At 35.2% G+C, this 12,782-nt stretch overlaps 1 protein-coding gene across 1 annotated transcript in view; it reads right to left on the reverse strand.

Annotated features, from left to right (window-relative positions):
* Window positions 9,017–12,782, reverse strand: part of LOC107623424 (syntaxin-22) — a 4,775-nt gene continuing 1,009 nt past the window's right edge. The window contains exons 2-7 of the mRNA XM_016325673.2: window positions 12,205–12,298; window positions 11,714–11,853; window positions 11,391–11,465; window positions 10,639–10,796; window positions 10,425–10,525; window positions 9,017–9,385 (exon numbers count right to left, since the gene is read on the reverse strand). Of these exons, the coding sequence (XP_016181159.1) occupies window positions 9,320–9,385; window positions 10,425–10,525; window positions 10,639–10,796; window positions 11,391–11,465; window positions 11,714–11,853; window positions 12,205–12,298 (634 nt within the window). The 3' untranslated portion in view covers window positions 9,017–9,319. The remainder of the gene's footprint in view (window positions 9,386–10,424; window positions 10,526–10,638; window positions 10,797–11,390; window positions 11,466–11,713; window positions 11,854–12,204; window positions 12,299–12,782) is intronic.

The following is a 12,782-nucleotide window of genomic DNA, read 5'->3' on the forward strand; positions in this document are numbered from 1 at the left end:
AGTGAGTCTAATTAATTTTTTTTAATAAATACCAAATATCATTTTAGTATTAATTTGATAATTATGATATATTAATAAATATTCAAATCATGCACATAATAAAACGATCATCATATATTTATATATCATAAGTAATTTTTATCAAAATAAGCTGAGAGTCCTTATCTATTTACTTTATTAGTTTAAACATCTTTTAATTTAAAAAATTGGTACTATTTTATGATCAAAATAAAATAAATATTCCTTTTATCTAAATATAATTTTCATTTACTGAAAAGAAATATAAATTGGACTATAAAGATTAAGATGGAATAGTCACACACACACAAAAAAAGACTAAGATAGAATATCTCACCAAAATTAATAAAAAATTATTAAAATTTATCTAAAGAAAAAATAGAAAAATAGAAAATAAAAAAAAAATCTAGCTACAGAAACTATGTTGAATTCCACAATTAAACACTTGTCTAATTTCTTTACAAGTAATCTTTGACTCATTAAAATTATTTTCAGGAAGTTAGTGAATCCCAAATCTAAATCCGCACCGGAATATAATCAAAATCATATGCATCAAGAGGCGGTTACTCTTCGACATATTTTCCTTCAATGCAAATACCCGGAGTTTGGCAGCTTGATTCTACATTCCATGTAGTCCAACGAACCTCAATTGATTTTGCCGAATAATTTCTATCAGCAAATAATTGTTCAAAGACGGTGTATCTGAGGAAGAGGACATACATTGAGTGATCTTTGTGCTTATAGAATTGGATCGTGTTCTGACCTGGTGACACCGAGGTATGGTTCGTTCTCCGGAAAAGATCGGCAAACTTCTTGTGGTGGAGAGGGAAAGCACGGCTGTTGGAATCGAGGTGGTGAGTACCTGCAAAGGTTTTTCGATGCTCAAGTCAATAAGAGAGTATATGAATATGAGCTTTTTGGAAAAGATAGATTATCTTTTTTACCTTTGCTGTCTGTCTTATATCTGCTTGATTGTAGGTGATCATTTTTATGTAACGTCCGAGCATTAATTCATATATCCGACGTTATAAGAAAAACATAATTGCTGATTTAATCAGAATATTCGATTATAACTGTAAATCATACGTTGCCGAGCTATAACTCGTAATCGACTTTTGCTTGCTCATATCAGATCGTGTTAAGAAATGAACATGTAAATAATGCAGCTGCAAATATGAAATTTTTCACTGAAATAAAATAAAAAAATTTATTATTTTTTAAAATCTTATTTGTTAATTTTAATTTTTTAGAAAGCTCGCCTAATTCCAAAAATCTGTATTTCAATTTTTTTTCAAATAATCTCCTTCACTAATATTATAAATTTAGTATTAATTTTTGAAATTATTTTGTCTCTTTTTTAGTTTAGTTTGTCGTTTAACATTTTATCAAAACACGATTTGGTTTGATTTGTTTAATAGTATTTTTAATAGTTTTAAATTGAAATTAAATTTGATTTAATTCAATAGGATCAAATCTAATTTAAATTAGTTATAACATATTTAAAGAGTTTTAGTTTAAATTATATATCATTTAAATAATTCAAAGCGCAGATTTTAGAGTCATATCTAGAAAGATTTGACTCACTTTTAGGTTGTCTGTTAGTGAACCTATTTAAATATCTTTGTGACTCATTCTGATTAATTTTTTATGAATAAAATTTCTGAATTGTTTTATGCACATATTTACCTATGTGATCAAGTGAGGTGAGTGATTTACTTTATTTGTTACATGAAAAAATTTAAAGAATTCAACCTAAAATAATTTTTAGTATTAGTTCTTTAAATTTTTAGCACTTTAATTTAGGTTGTCAAAGAAAAATTCTTTTAAAATCTAGTAGAAAATATTTTCCAATAACTTAAATTATTAATAATAAATTTCTTAGAGGTCTAATAATTATTTTTTCCACCTTTTTTGTTTACGCCATTATTTTTCATCTATTTGTTTGCGCTATTATTTTTCTTACCACAAGTAATCACTTTGATCAAATTTAACTATCTTTTAAAAACTAATTTATTGTTCGTTTTTTTTTTAATTATTTTTGTTGGTATCAGAATCTTTCAGTTATCATTTAGACTTTTCATAGTTTATTTTTCATATAAATTGTTGTTTTTATAATTGACAGGTTATGCGAAGAGTAAGATAAAGAAAATGTGATGTAAATGTGCTTGTGAAAATTCAACTTTGTTAGTGTCTGAATATGTTAACAGTTTAACACCCAGCTAGGATTTATATAGTATATAGTATTAGAGAAAAATCATTTTTAAGTTACCATTTTAGCATTTAATAATAACATTATGTTATATAAATACAAAAAATAGTCACTATATAAAAGTGTATATTTGATATTTATAAAAAAAAATTGATTATACTGCTATAAAAAATTTTATTATTTTGTTGTGAAACATTTTAAAAAATAGGGATACTTTAGTAAATTCTCCGAAATTTAGAGGTAACAGACTAACAGTGGTTGGTAGCTTATTATTTTTATTATTATTTTTTTTCTCTCTCTCTACGGTTGGTGGCATAAGTAGGTAGTGAATGATTTGTTTGACCAAAGAAAGAGTAGGTGGGGATTTGGTGATGGACCACAGTACCAAATAATGGCACCGTAGTAGCTGGGAACTCGAGCATTTTAACATTCAAAAATCCTGTAGAGCAAAGCCATTAAAATTATTTATCAATATATTTGTATTTAAATATATATATATAATTTAATTTATTTTTAGGGTAAATATTTTTTTGGCTCTTGAGCATTTTAAATTGGAACATGTCACATTTTTATCATCCAAAAATTTTAATCAGGTCCTCAACCATTAACATTAGTGAATGTATCGATTCCTGTGATCGGTTGCCAACAAGTTGTCTGGATGACGTGTCAGGTAAAGGCTGAATTGTCAACTGCAGGTGCCACGTGTAAGTAAAAGTTATTGCAGAGACCCAAAACCTCCTCCCTACAACTGAAACGGCGTCATTGCGTTGGGTTCATATTTCCCCCTTCTTGAATTATTGAAAGGGTTTAGGGTTTGCATCTTCTGACTATGTGAGAGGACCTGCAACAGTGGGCATGGCTATTGCAAATTCTGGTGCTTCATTCAGTCGCGAAAAAAAATGCAGTGGAGGTGAGGAGAGTTGGGGCAGTGGAATGAGTGCCGATGGAAGCATTCTGGAAGGAGTGTGAGAAGGATGAAGAAGAAATTTGTTCATCCAGTGTGTAATTGCGGATCATACGCCATTTTGTTCGAATCTGGCACTTCAAAAAATTCGAGGAGGCTTTTCTTTGGTTGTTCTTATTTTAAGGTAAATTTTTGAAATCGTTTTTATTTGGGTTGCTGCATTATTTTAGTAACTTGTTGGAGTTTAATAGTAGGCATGTTTGATGTAGAACAACACAGGACATTGCAAATACTTTGCCTGGCTAGATGAGTATGTTGCCTCTTTTTGTATTGATGAAGTGCTACAAGATGGAGTAGCAGACCCAACGAAAAAGATGGAAGAAAGAATTGCAGAGATAGAGAAGAAGATGGATGAGGTCAAAAACGATGAAAAGAACAGTGATGCTCTTAGCAGATGAAAAGTGTTTGGGTTGATTTTGTTAGGCATTGTAATAGGAAAGGGATGTAATATAGTTACAGCTGTATAATGTTAATATGCCTTTGAACTTTTAAATTCAGTGTTTTGTAATGGGTACAATTTCTGGATGTAGTGAAAGAAAAGACTATGAAATTGTAATAAACTATGGTTCTGGATTAATAGACATTGTTTAGTCAGTTATGAGTATTTTCTGCATTTCATGATTTGTGTGTAATTGATTGACAGAATCATGGTTGAAAGAAACTGAAAACATAGTAACAATGCACATTTACACAAGGATTATATATTGTCATTTCACAAATCCAAGATTTGGAATATGTAGCTCACAAACCATGTGAGGCAAAGTTTCCATAAAGTAATACACAAGGTACACCAGACAAAGTTTACAAAATAAAACTCACAAACTATGTGAGGCCAAGTAGTTTTCCAAAAAAACATGTCCTTACTTGGTAGTAATTTTTCAAATTCTGGACTAGCAACCAAAAAACATAAACAGCATTACAAACAGATAAGTCTTATGGTCTAAAAATCCTAGTTAACTAAGTCTGCTTTGGTGGCCTGAAATTTGGTTTTGGAATGAACTTAAATAAGTTTGAAGAGGTTCCTGTTTCCTTGGAGATGGCCTCAAGATTTTCTGGTGTAGCTGCTGGCTAGTGGCTTATTTGTGGATTCAGAGGACCTAGTGGCCTAAAAGTCTTCAGCTTGGGCCTGAATGTGGCACTTGGCTGGACTGGTGGTGCAGGACTTGGCTGGCCTGGTGGTGAAGGTGTTGGCTGGCCTGGTGTTGCAGGTTCACTTTAAGCTTACTATGCAACAACATCCAAAATTAGTCAGTTACTTCACAAAAAAAAAATGAGTTAACAAGTTAGACTACATAGTATAGTGAATAACATTTATCACTGGAGGGGCAGATTGAGTGATTGGGATTTTCTCTTGTGGAGTATGTGGCCTCTTTGACATCTTTTTCTTATGCTTCTTAATTTTAGCCTATTCCAGTTTCAAACAATAATATGGCAAACCAATCAGGTCTAAAAAGACACACAGCCAAACACAACACTAAACCTAAAGAACAAAAAGCATAGCAAAGTAAAATTCACAGTTCTAACCCTAATTTCCTCTAAAGTAGGGTTTGGCCTCTGATGCATAGGTTTGTTGTGAGTGTGGCCAGATGTTCCACCCTGAACAATGATGTAAGATTTTAATTAACTTATAGTATTCCATGGATGCAGAAAGAAAAGTAAATTTTCTAGAAAATTTTTCTATACCTTGTTATTTCTCCTGCTTTTTGGTTGCCAGTTAGGATTTTTAGGTGCTTCCTTATATGCTTTAAAATAGTGGCCACTTTCTCTGCATTTGCTATAGGTAACCTGGAAGGTCCTTCTGACCTTGTTGCCATCAGTTGGAGTTGGAGGTGTAGCTGATTCCTTTCTCCTCTTAGTTGGTCTACCAACAGGTCTCACAATTTTTGGTGGATCAGCCTTCAGTTGGTCAGTTGGTTTCCAATACTCTTCATTGGGTACAGAGTTGATACAAATGTCATATGTCTTCCTTTTGGCTTCCATAGTGAAAAATGGAGACACGAAGTCTTCAGCTGATTTTACCCTCACTCTGGATATTGCTGCAACAGTATGAACACAAGGTACACCTACAGAACATAATTTATCAAATATAACATCATCCATAGCTCAACAACAATACCAAAAAATTTGAGTGATTTGACATGCATACACCTAACCTGTAAGCTGCCATAAATTACATGTGCAGGTTTGATTTTTCAAGTTAACCCCAAGCTTCTGTGTATTCCTGGATACCTCAAATACAACCCTGTCATTGTCACCACACCATTGAGCATTCCACTTGTGACTTTGTGGTTTAATCCATTTGTCCAATTTTATTTGCTGCACTAGTGCCAGCCTTCCTTTATATGCCCCTAGGATCTTCTTGTGTCTAGCCATTTTGTTCATAACATGAACCCGTAGCTCCTCACACAGTGTTAGAATTGGTTTCTTCCTAGCCTCCACAATGACTGCGTTCCAAGACTCACATATGTTGTTTGTCATAGCAGCATTCTTAGGATAGTGACTGAAAAATGCCCTACACCATACCTTAGGGTCAAACTTACTCATGTATTCCCAAGCTCCATTACTCACAGTTTTCAACCTATCCATAGCAGCCTTGAAATGAACTGGAGTTGTGCTCCTAGCAGCTTTCCAAACACAACCCTTAACCTGTTTGTCCCTAAACCTCTTTTCACAATTTTTTCACATATGCAGCACACAATTCCTATGAAATGCATTTGGTATCACCTCTTGGACTGCCCTTACAAGACCCTGCAGAATATTATATCACATAGTTAAGTTATCACAAACTAACAATATTGGAGGCTAGCTAGTAACTATGTAACTTACTTTCTGTTGATCAGACATCAAATGCCATCCAAAGAGCATGCTTGCCCCGAAGTCCTTTTGAAGGCAAGTCAGAACGTATTTTCAATTATCAGTGTTCTCAACGCTGGTTACACCAAATGCGATGACAAATACATGATTATTTGCATCTTGTGTCACTGCAGAAAGAAGTTGGCCTCCATAGTAACCCTTCAAGAAACACCCATCCAGCCCGATGAGTGGCCTGCACCCATTCCTGAAGCCTCTTTTGCAAGCATCAAAACTGATATACAATCTCTGAAACAAGTTTGGCCCTTGTGGCTAGGGTAAGGTGTTCATATGTGTTGTGCTCCCTGGATTGCTCTTGTGTATCTCATTCAGATAGTCCCTCAGCTTCCCAACTTATGCCCCTTCACTGTCCAACACAGTCCGTGTAAACATCTTTCGATTCAGTTGAACATTATAGTCTTCTTTCATATGTTGCATTGCTTCCTTAGGTGTCAACTTTGGTTGCGTTTTTAGTTGCAATCCCAATTTCTCAGCAACCCAATTTTTATCAGCAAGGTTGCTTCCATAATCCCGGCCACATGTGTGCTTACTGTGAAATGTCTTGACCTCAAAAGACTTGGTAACCGAGTTCTTCGACACAAAAATCAGCCAAGGACAATCTTCCTCTGCACAAGCTGCTCTAACTCTTCCCGGCTCATTTTTCAGATACATGCAATCCCTTCCATCTTGCACAAACACATCCTTAAGTGCTCTTTTAAATTGCTCCATAGTTGCAAACTGCATACCTAGCCTAAACTGCACCTCTCCAAATGTTTTTCCCTCATTAAAATCTGGACCAGTAGGGCCCCTCTCATCATCTGATGAAACGGGAGTCACAAAACCCTCAGACTCATATTCATATACAATGTCAGCACCATCAACAAATTTCTCACCAGCCTCAGTTGCAACCCCCTTTTGCCCCACATTTCCAACACTAGCTGGACCTTCCATATTACCCAGATCCGACCCAACACAGCCTCCACTACCTGGGCCTTGGCCTAACCCTGAATCTCCACTGCTAGGCCCACTTTCCATTTCCCTATTCAGAACATGTTTCATCCTCCTCTTACCAGTATATCTCCTGGAGGCCCTTCTCTTTGTCATAGTCTTAGGTGAGCCAGACTTTCTATTTTTCTTATTTTTTCTTTGTACATCAACAGACTCCTCAGAATTCTCAGTCTCATACCCAGAAGGAGGGGGCTTGTAAGCTTCATCTTCAGCACTCTCGTATGAATCATAGGAGGAGGAAGAAGATTTTTGAAGAATCTGTCATCACCAACACATCGTCATCTTCAGAAACCACTTCCTCCACCACAGGCTCATCGTCAGTTACAACAGGAATATCCACTCCATGCTCAAAGTAAAGGTGGAACTCCTTCAGATTATTCCTCATAGTGAAGTCGCACATATTGTTGATCTCCTTGTCACCGTAGAGCACATGCAGACCATCGTCGAACTCAATAACAGTTGGGTCATGCCAGTAGATTTGTTTGTATGTCAAGTACCCCAAACCTTTGAATAGTTCCTCCAGGTCCTTCTTGTTTACGAAATCAATATCCATTGGAGGAAACTTCTCTACCTTTCCGCCTAAGTAATGTAGCTTACCATTAGCTCTTACAAGCTTTTCGCCATGGTTAAATACAGGAATCACAAACACAGACATCTGCAACATTTATAACCCGGATCATTAAAGTTTTACCATAATGCACAACAATGCCACCAACATTATCATCACTAAAAGCACTACATACAAATTTCATTGCCCGGAATACTCACTACGTTTATCAACCCTAGCATTACCAAACCCTAATTAAAAACAGTGTTTATTGTTAACCACTTTATCCATTAATCATAATGATCAATACGAACGTAAAGCAGTTCACACCCCTCATAGACACGCATGGAAAACAATTACATTCTCAACTAACACAATGTGAAAATCGAAAAAAAGAACTAACCTTTCACTGCCGTCTCACACAGTCAACATCTAACTCCTCCACACGTTCGTCGCAGATTTGATTATACCAGACTTCCGTTCTAGCGTCATGCAAAGGTTTTGGAGGAAAACAATGGTGGGAGATGAAGTGTTAGGGCTTTTTAGTGAATGAGTAAAAACAAGAAGGAGATTACAGTAAATGTACCTCGAAGGTGAGAGGGAATATGAACCCAACGCAACGACGCCGTTTCAGTTGCAGGGAGGAGATTTTGAGTCCCTGCAACAACTTCTACTTACAAGTGGCACCTGCAGTTGACAACTCAGCCTCAACCTGACACGTCATCCAGGCAACTTGTTGGCAACCGGTCACAGAGGTCGATACGTTCATTAATGTTGATGGTTGAGGACCTGGTTGAGGTTTTTGGATGATAAAAGTGCGACATGTCCCAATTTAAAATGCTTAGGGGCCGAAAAGGATATTTACAATTATTTTTAATATATATTTATATTCCAGTCAGGAAAAAGGATAGCTCGCCAACACTGGGAAATGCTCTTTTGTTCTATCTACTGGATGACAGTGCTGTGTAATCCTCGGAAACTTGACAGTGCTGCGTATTCCTGGATGACGCTTAAGTCAATATTAACTCATGGAATATCTAATCAAGACTGAATCAAAGTTGCTCTCTTGTGTAGTTCGCGTTGTGTTATATGTAGCTCTGATTAGCTCCTAATTATTGTTGCTGGGTGATAACCGACCTATATGTTTAATGGCCGAGATTCGCACAGAAACTATAGATATCCCCCAACAGTTTCTTGATGAAATCAAGTTAAATATTCAAAAATCAGTTCCAAGATATAACGTCGTGTGTCCGTCTTGTTAGGGTACTAATTTTAGTGGTTAATATATACACTTAGCATAGTTGTTTAACATTATATACTTGTACGTTGTATCCTCCCCACACGGCCCTTAAGGGCAGAAGCTTCAATTTTTGTATTAAAGTTCACACATAAATTTGGGTTTGCGTTCACAGGTAAAGGAAAAAATAAAGAATGAATTTTCCCTTTCATTAAAGAAGTAAGAAGAGAACTTACACCGTGTCACATCCTTAAAGCCTCAAACACTAACATAGTAACATAGATACAGAAACATAATGACACGACAAAATCATGATATATTTGTGTGCATCCCCGCATTATATACTGAAGCCCGATGCGACAAGCACCAGTCAATCATGAGACCGGGTAAAACACCAGTCAAGTGAAATCATTAGCAAGGGAGATGGCAAACTGCTGCTGTTCCTATGTTGCATTTGATACACGATAGAATATCGACAATCTTTGACTAGGCGGCCAGAACTATGATGACGATGAGAAGCACAATCCCAAATATCACCAAAAGCAAACATGTCTAGAAATGGGGAGAGAAACAGAAGACAGCATTAACAAAGGAAGATGGTGAACAATCTACAATAAATCGTAAAGTAGGAATTGTTGTATATTCCACATACATAAACCACCAACCACACACAGCTCAGACCAACAAAAATAAACTGTCTTAATAGAAAAGCAAAATAGTATACTATATGCAAAACGGTAGAATACAAGATGAAATGGGGGACGCCTATATTGATGTAAGCTGATGGATCTATACCATTCGTAAAATAACCATCAACTCCAATCCTACTGATAAGCTCAATGTCATAACGTAAAGAAGTCTTCAACATAGAAAGAACATATAAGAGTACTTTTGAACAAACTTCTGAAACTAGTACTTCGGTTTCATGATAAGCAACTCCAACCCTACTAAAAGAACAGAAAATATTTTTCTGATTCCCCCTTTTCCAAAAAGAATATTTATGATCACACACACACACACAAGAGCATAAGCAGTAAAAAGCAAAAATGAAAACAAACGTATAGTTATCCTTAGGCTTAGTTTGGTAAAGCTTTTACTTTTTAAAAGTAGCTTATAAAAGCTAATTTTTAAAAGATGCCTTTCAAAAATTGTAGTAATTTATGTTTAGTAAATCAAATTAAAAATAGCTTTCAATAAACAAAAGCAACAACAATTGCGTTTAGTAAAATAACTTTTAAAATTTAAAAATACTATAATAGACATAAATGTAAGTGTTAAATTTGAAAATTAGTTAACATATGAGGTTATATTAGACTTTTAAATTTTGAAAAGCACAAGCCAATTTTGAAAAGCTCCACCTTAGATGCTTTCAAAAGCACCCCGATCTTTTAAAAGCTGCAAGCACAAACACATGGTCTTTTTTATTTACCAAACACAAAATGAGGAGCTTGAGCTTTTAAAGTGCACAAGCACCTCTTCGAAAAACTTTATCAAACCAAGCCTTAATTTGGTCTTAGAAATCTATCTACTCATAATGTCACAGATTCATGTTATCAAAGTAGGAGGGAAAGGAAAATCATAAATGCATTACCAAAGACGAATTTGATCTTTGGGTTTTTGAAGCTTTGGCAAGTTGAGATTTTGCTTGTGCGGTTGCAGCATGAGAGTTCTCAATGTTGGAGCCAATGTCATCTACAAAAGCAAAATCCATAACACCAGATAATATGAGCAAGTACATAAAAATAAACGAACAAAGTAATTAAAGGCACATATAATCCATAAAAGTAAAGGAGGAAAAAACCTACCAATCATGGCTCCTTGCTCATGGACGAGCACAGCAAGATCTTTGAAAATCTCATTAACCTCGCCGATTTGCTGCTGTATTTCTTGAATGCCTTGCTCCCTTTCCTCAATGATAGCCTCATTGAAGGCAATCTCATTATCTAAGAATAAAACCTCCTGCCTGCAGTATGAACAACGCAAGAGCTAAGGTACTAAATAATGACAACAGGTTGAATCTGAGTAGCATTTTTCTGTTAAAACAAGTGCACGTATGGTTGTTGTAATGACAATAGGATCCTGCCATCGACTGTCAGCAACTCCTTTGCACCAGAGAAAACATAAAAGGAAAGAAAATGACAGCTTACAGCATTCTTTTCAGCATAATAATATTTTGCATTTGAACATGCATGGGGGAATGGAACAAAGAAAATGACAGCTTATAGCATTCTTTTCAGCATAATAATATTTTGCATTTGAACATGCATGGGGGAATGGAACAGATTGATTTGGTCAAATATCCATTTATGATCAATATATTTGAGTTCCATTTTTCACCAACAGTACATTCCGAAGTGCACACTGTAACACCAACTATCATATTAATTTCACAATATAACCAAATATAATAGGAATACCAGACGTTCTTATCAGAAAGACAAAAACAATGTAGTAAGTAGTAACCCAAGGAAAACAAATCTACAAATCACTTATTTTACTATCAATAGGAAACAAATAAGAAACAATAAATCATCCCATCAAAAAAAATAAAAATCACCTCCTGGATTCCACAAGAAGGGCACGCTGTTCTGGAGTCGTATCAGAACTAGTATCTACTTCACTAGCTGTATAGCTGCAAGCAAGTGAGAGAAGCCCACATCATAACCACATACACATAGGTAATAAGAATTAACAACAATGCATTCAGGACACGATTGATAACCAAAGAACCAAGTGCAAACAAATTAAGTTGTATTATTTCAAGATTAACTTATTCTTCCGTCACTGTACATAATCACTAAAATTCTAAATAAGCCACACACATAAAGCAAATAAGGATCAACTTTTGCCATTTCCACTTGTACAAAGTTGATAACTCACCTAGAAGGAAGAACTGCTTGTGGAACAAAAGGAGTATACGCTGTTTCTCTCTCAGCTGCAAGACGTTGTGCCTTCTGAAATTCTTTCAGCACAGCCTGAAAATCTTTTGCGAGTTTGGCATCTGCTATCTTCTTGCTTGGCTGCAGACAAAAATTTTGAAATTAAAAGCATTGAAGTTCATGTCACCCTAAATATATTATTCCCTCTATTTCAAAATAAGTGTCTCTTTCAATTTTTCAGAGATACTTATTTTCAAATGGAAGGAGTATAATAAACTACCAAACCATAACAAATTTTTGTAGTGTATTTATTAAAAAATCAGACCAAAACTATTGTGACATTAACGTATAAAATGGCTACAAGAATCTCAGTTAAGAATAATAATTTTTTGTGGAAGTCATGCAAAATTTGATCATAACAAGTATTGGAGGTCACTAAACTGTTTTGCCTATTCAAATGGAGCAGAATATAAGAACAAGGTCCGAACTTACATTAACTTCAACTTGGTGATCCATATCACTAGCTTGCTTTAGCTTGACTGATGTGTCCTTCACCAACTGCCCAATATGCAGCCTTGTCTTGTGGCTGCAAGTTAGTATGTATAACAGGGTAACAGAGTAAGAGGTTTACAAAGTTCTTATAAGTCATTCATTATTTAAACATGATTAACAACATGGACTGGGATATAGTTTGCTAGGAAGAAAAGATTAAGTTTCCCAACAGGAATCGACACCATTATCTACTTTTAAATCATGGGTCTGGCTTGAAATAAGTTATATTTAACAATACTATTCCTGCATTAATTGCACATAAAGGGGAACATTCGATGTACACTATAAGGGGTTGTTTCATATTTGTGAGTTAGGTTTTGAAGGGAAGGAAAGGGGTGACTCTTTCAGGGTACTCATTGCAAACTTAGTAACATAAGCAATGACTTTTTATTGTTATTATTATTTACAGAGACAAAAGGCATACAATGGGGTTCAAAAGAAGAATGTGGAATTGTCGATCCTACAGCCAATGGAGCATTTACAGGAAGACGCACAAAAAAGGCAACTTGGAAATGGAA

This window comes from Arachis ipaensis, chromosome B10 (genome assembly GCF_000816755.2).
Source record: "Arachis ipaensis cultivar K30076 chromosome B10, Araip1.1, whole genome shotgun sequence".
NCBI classification, from domain to species: domain Eukaryota; kingdom Viridiplantae; phylum Streptophyta; class Magnoliopsida; order Fabales; family Fabaceae; genus Arachis; species Arachis ipaensis.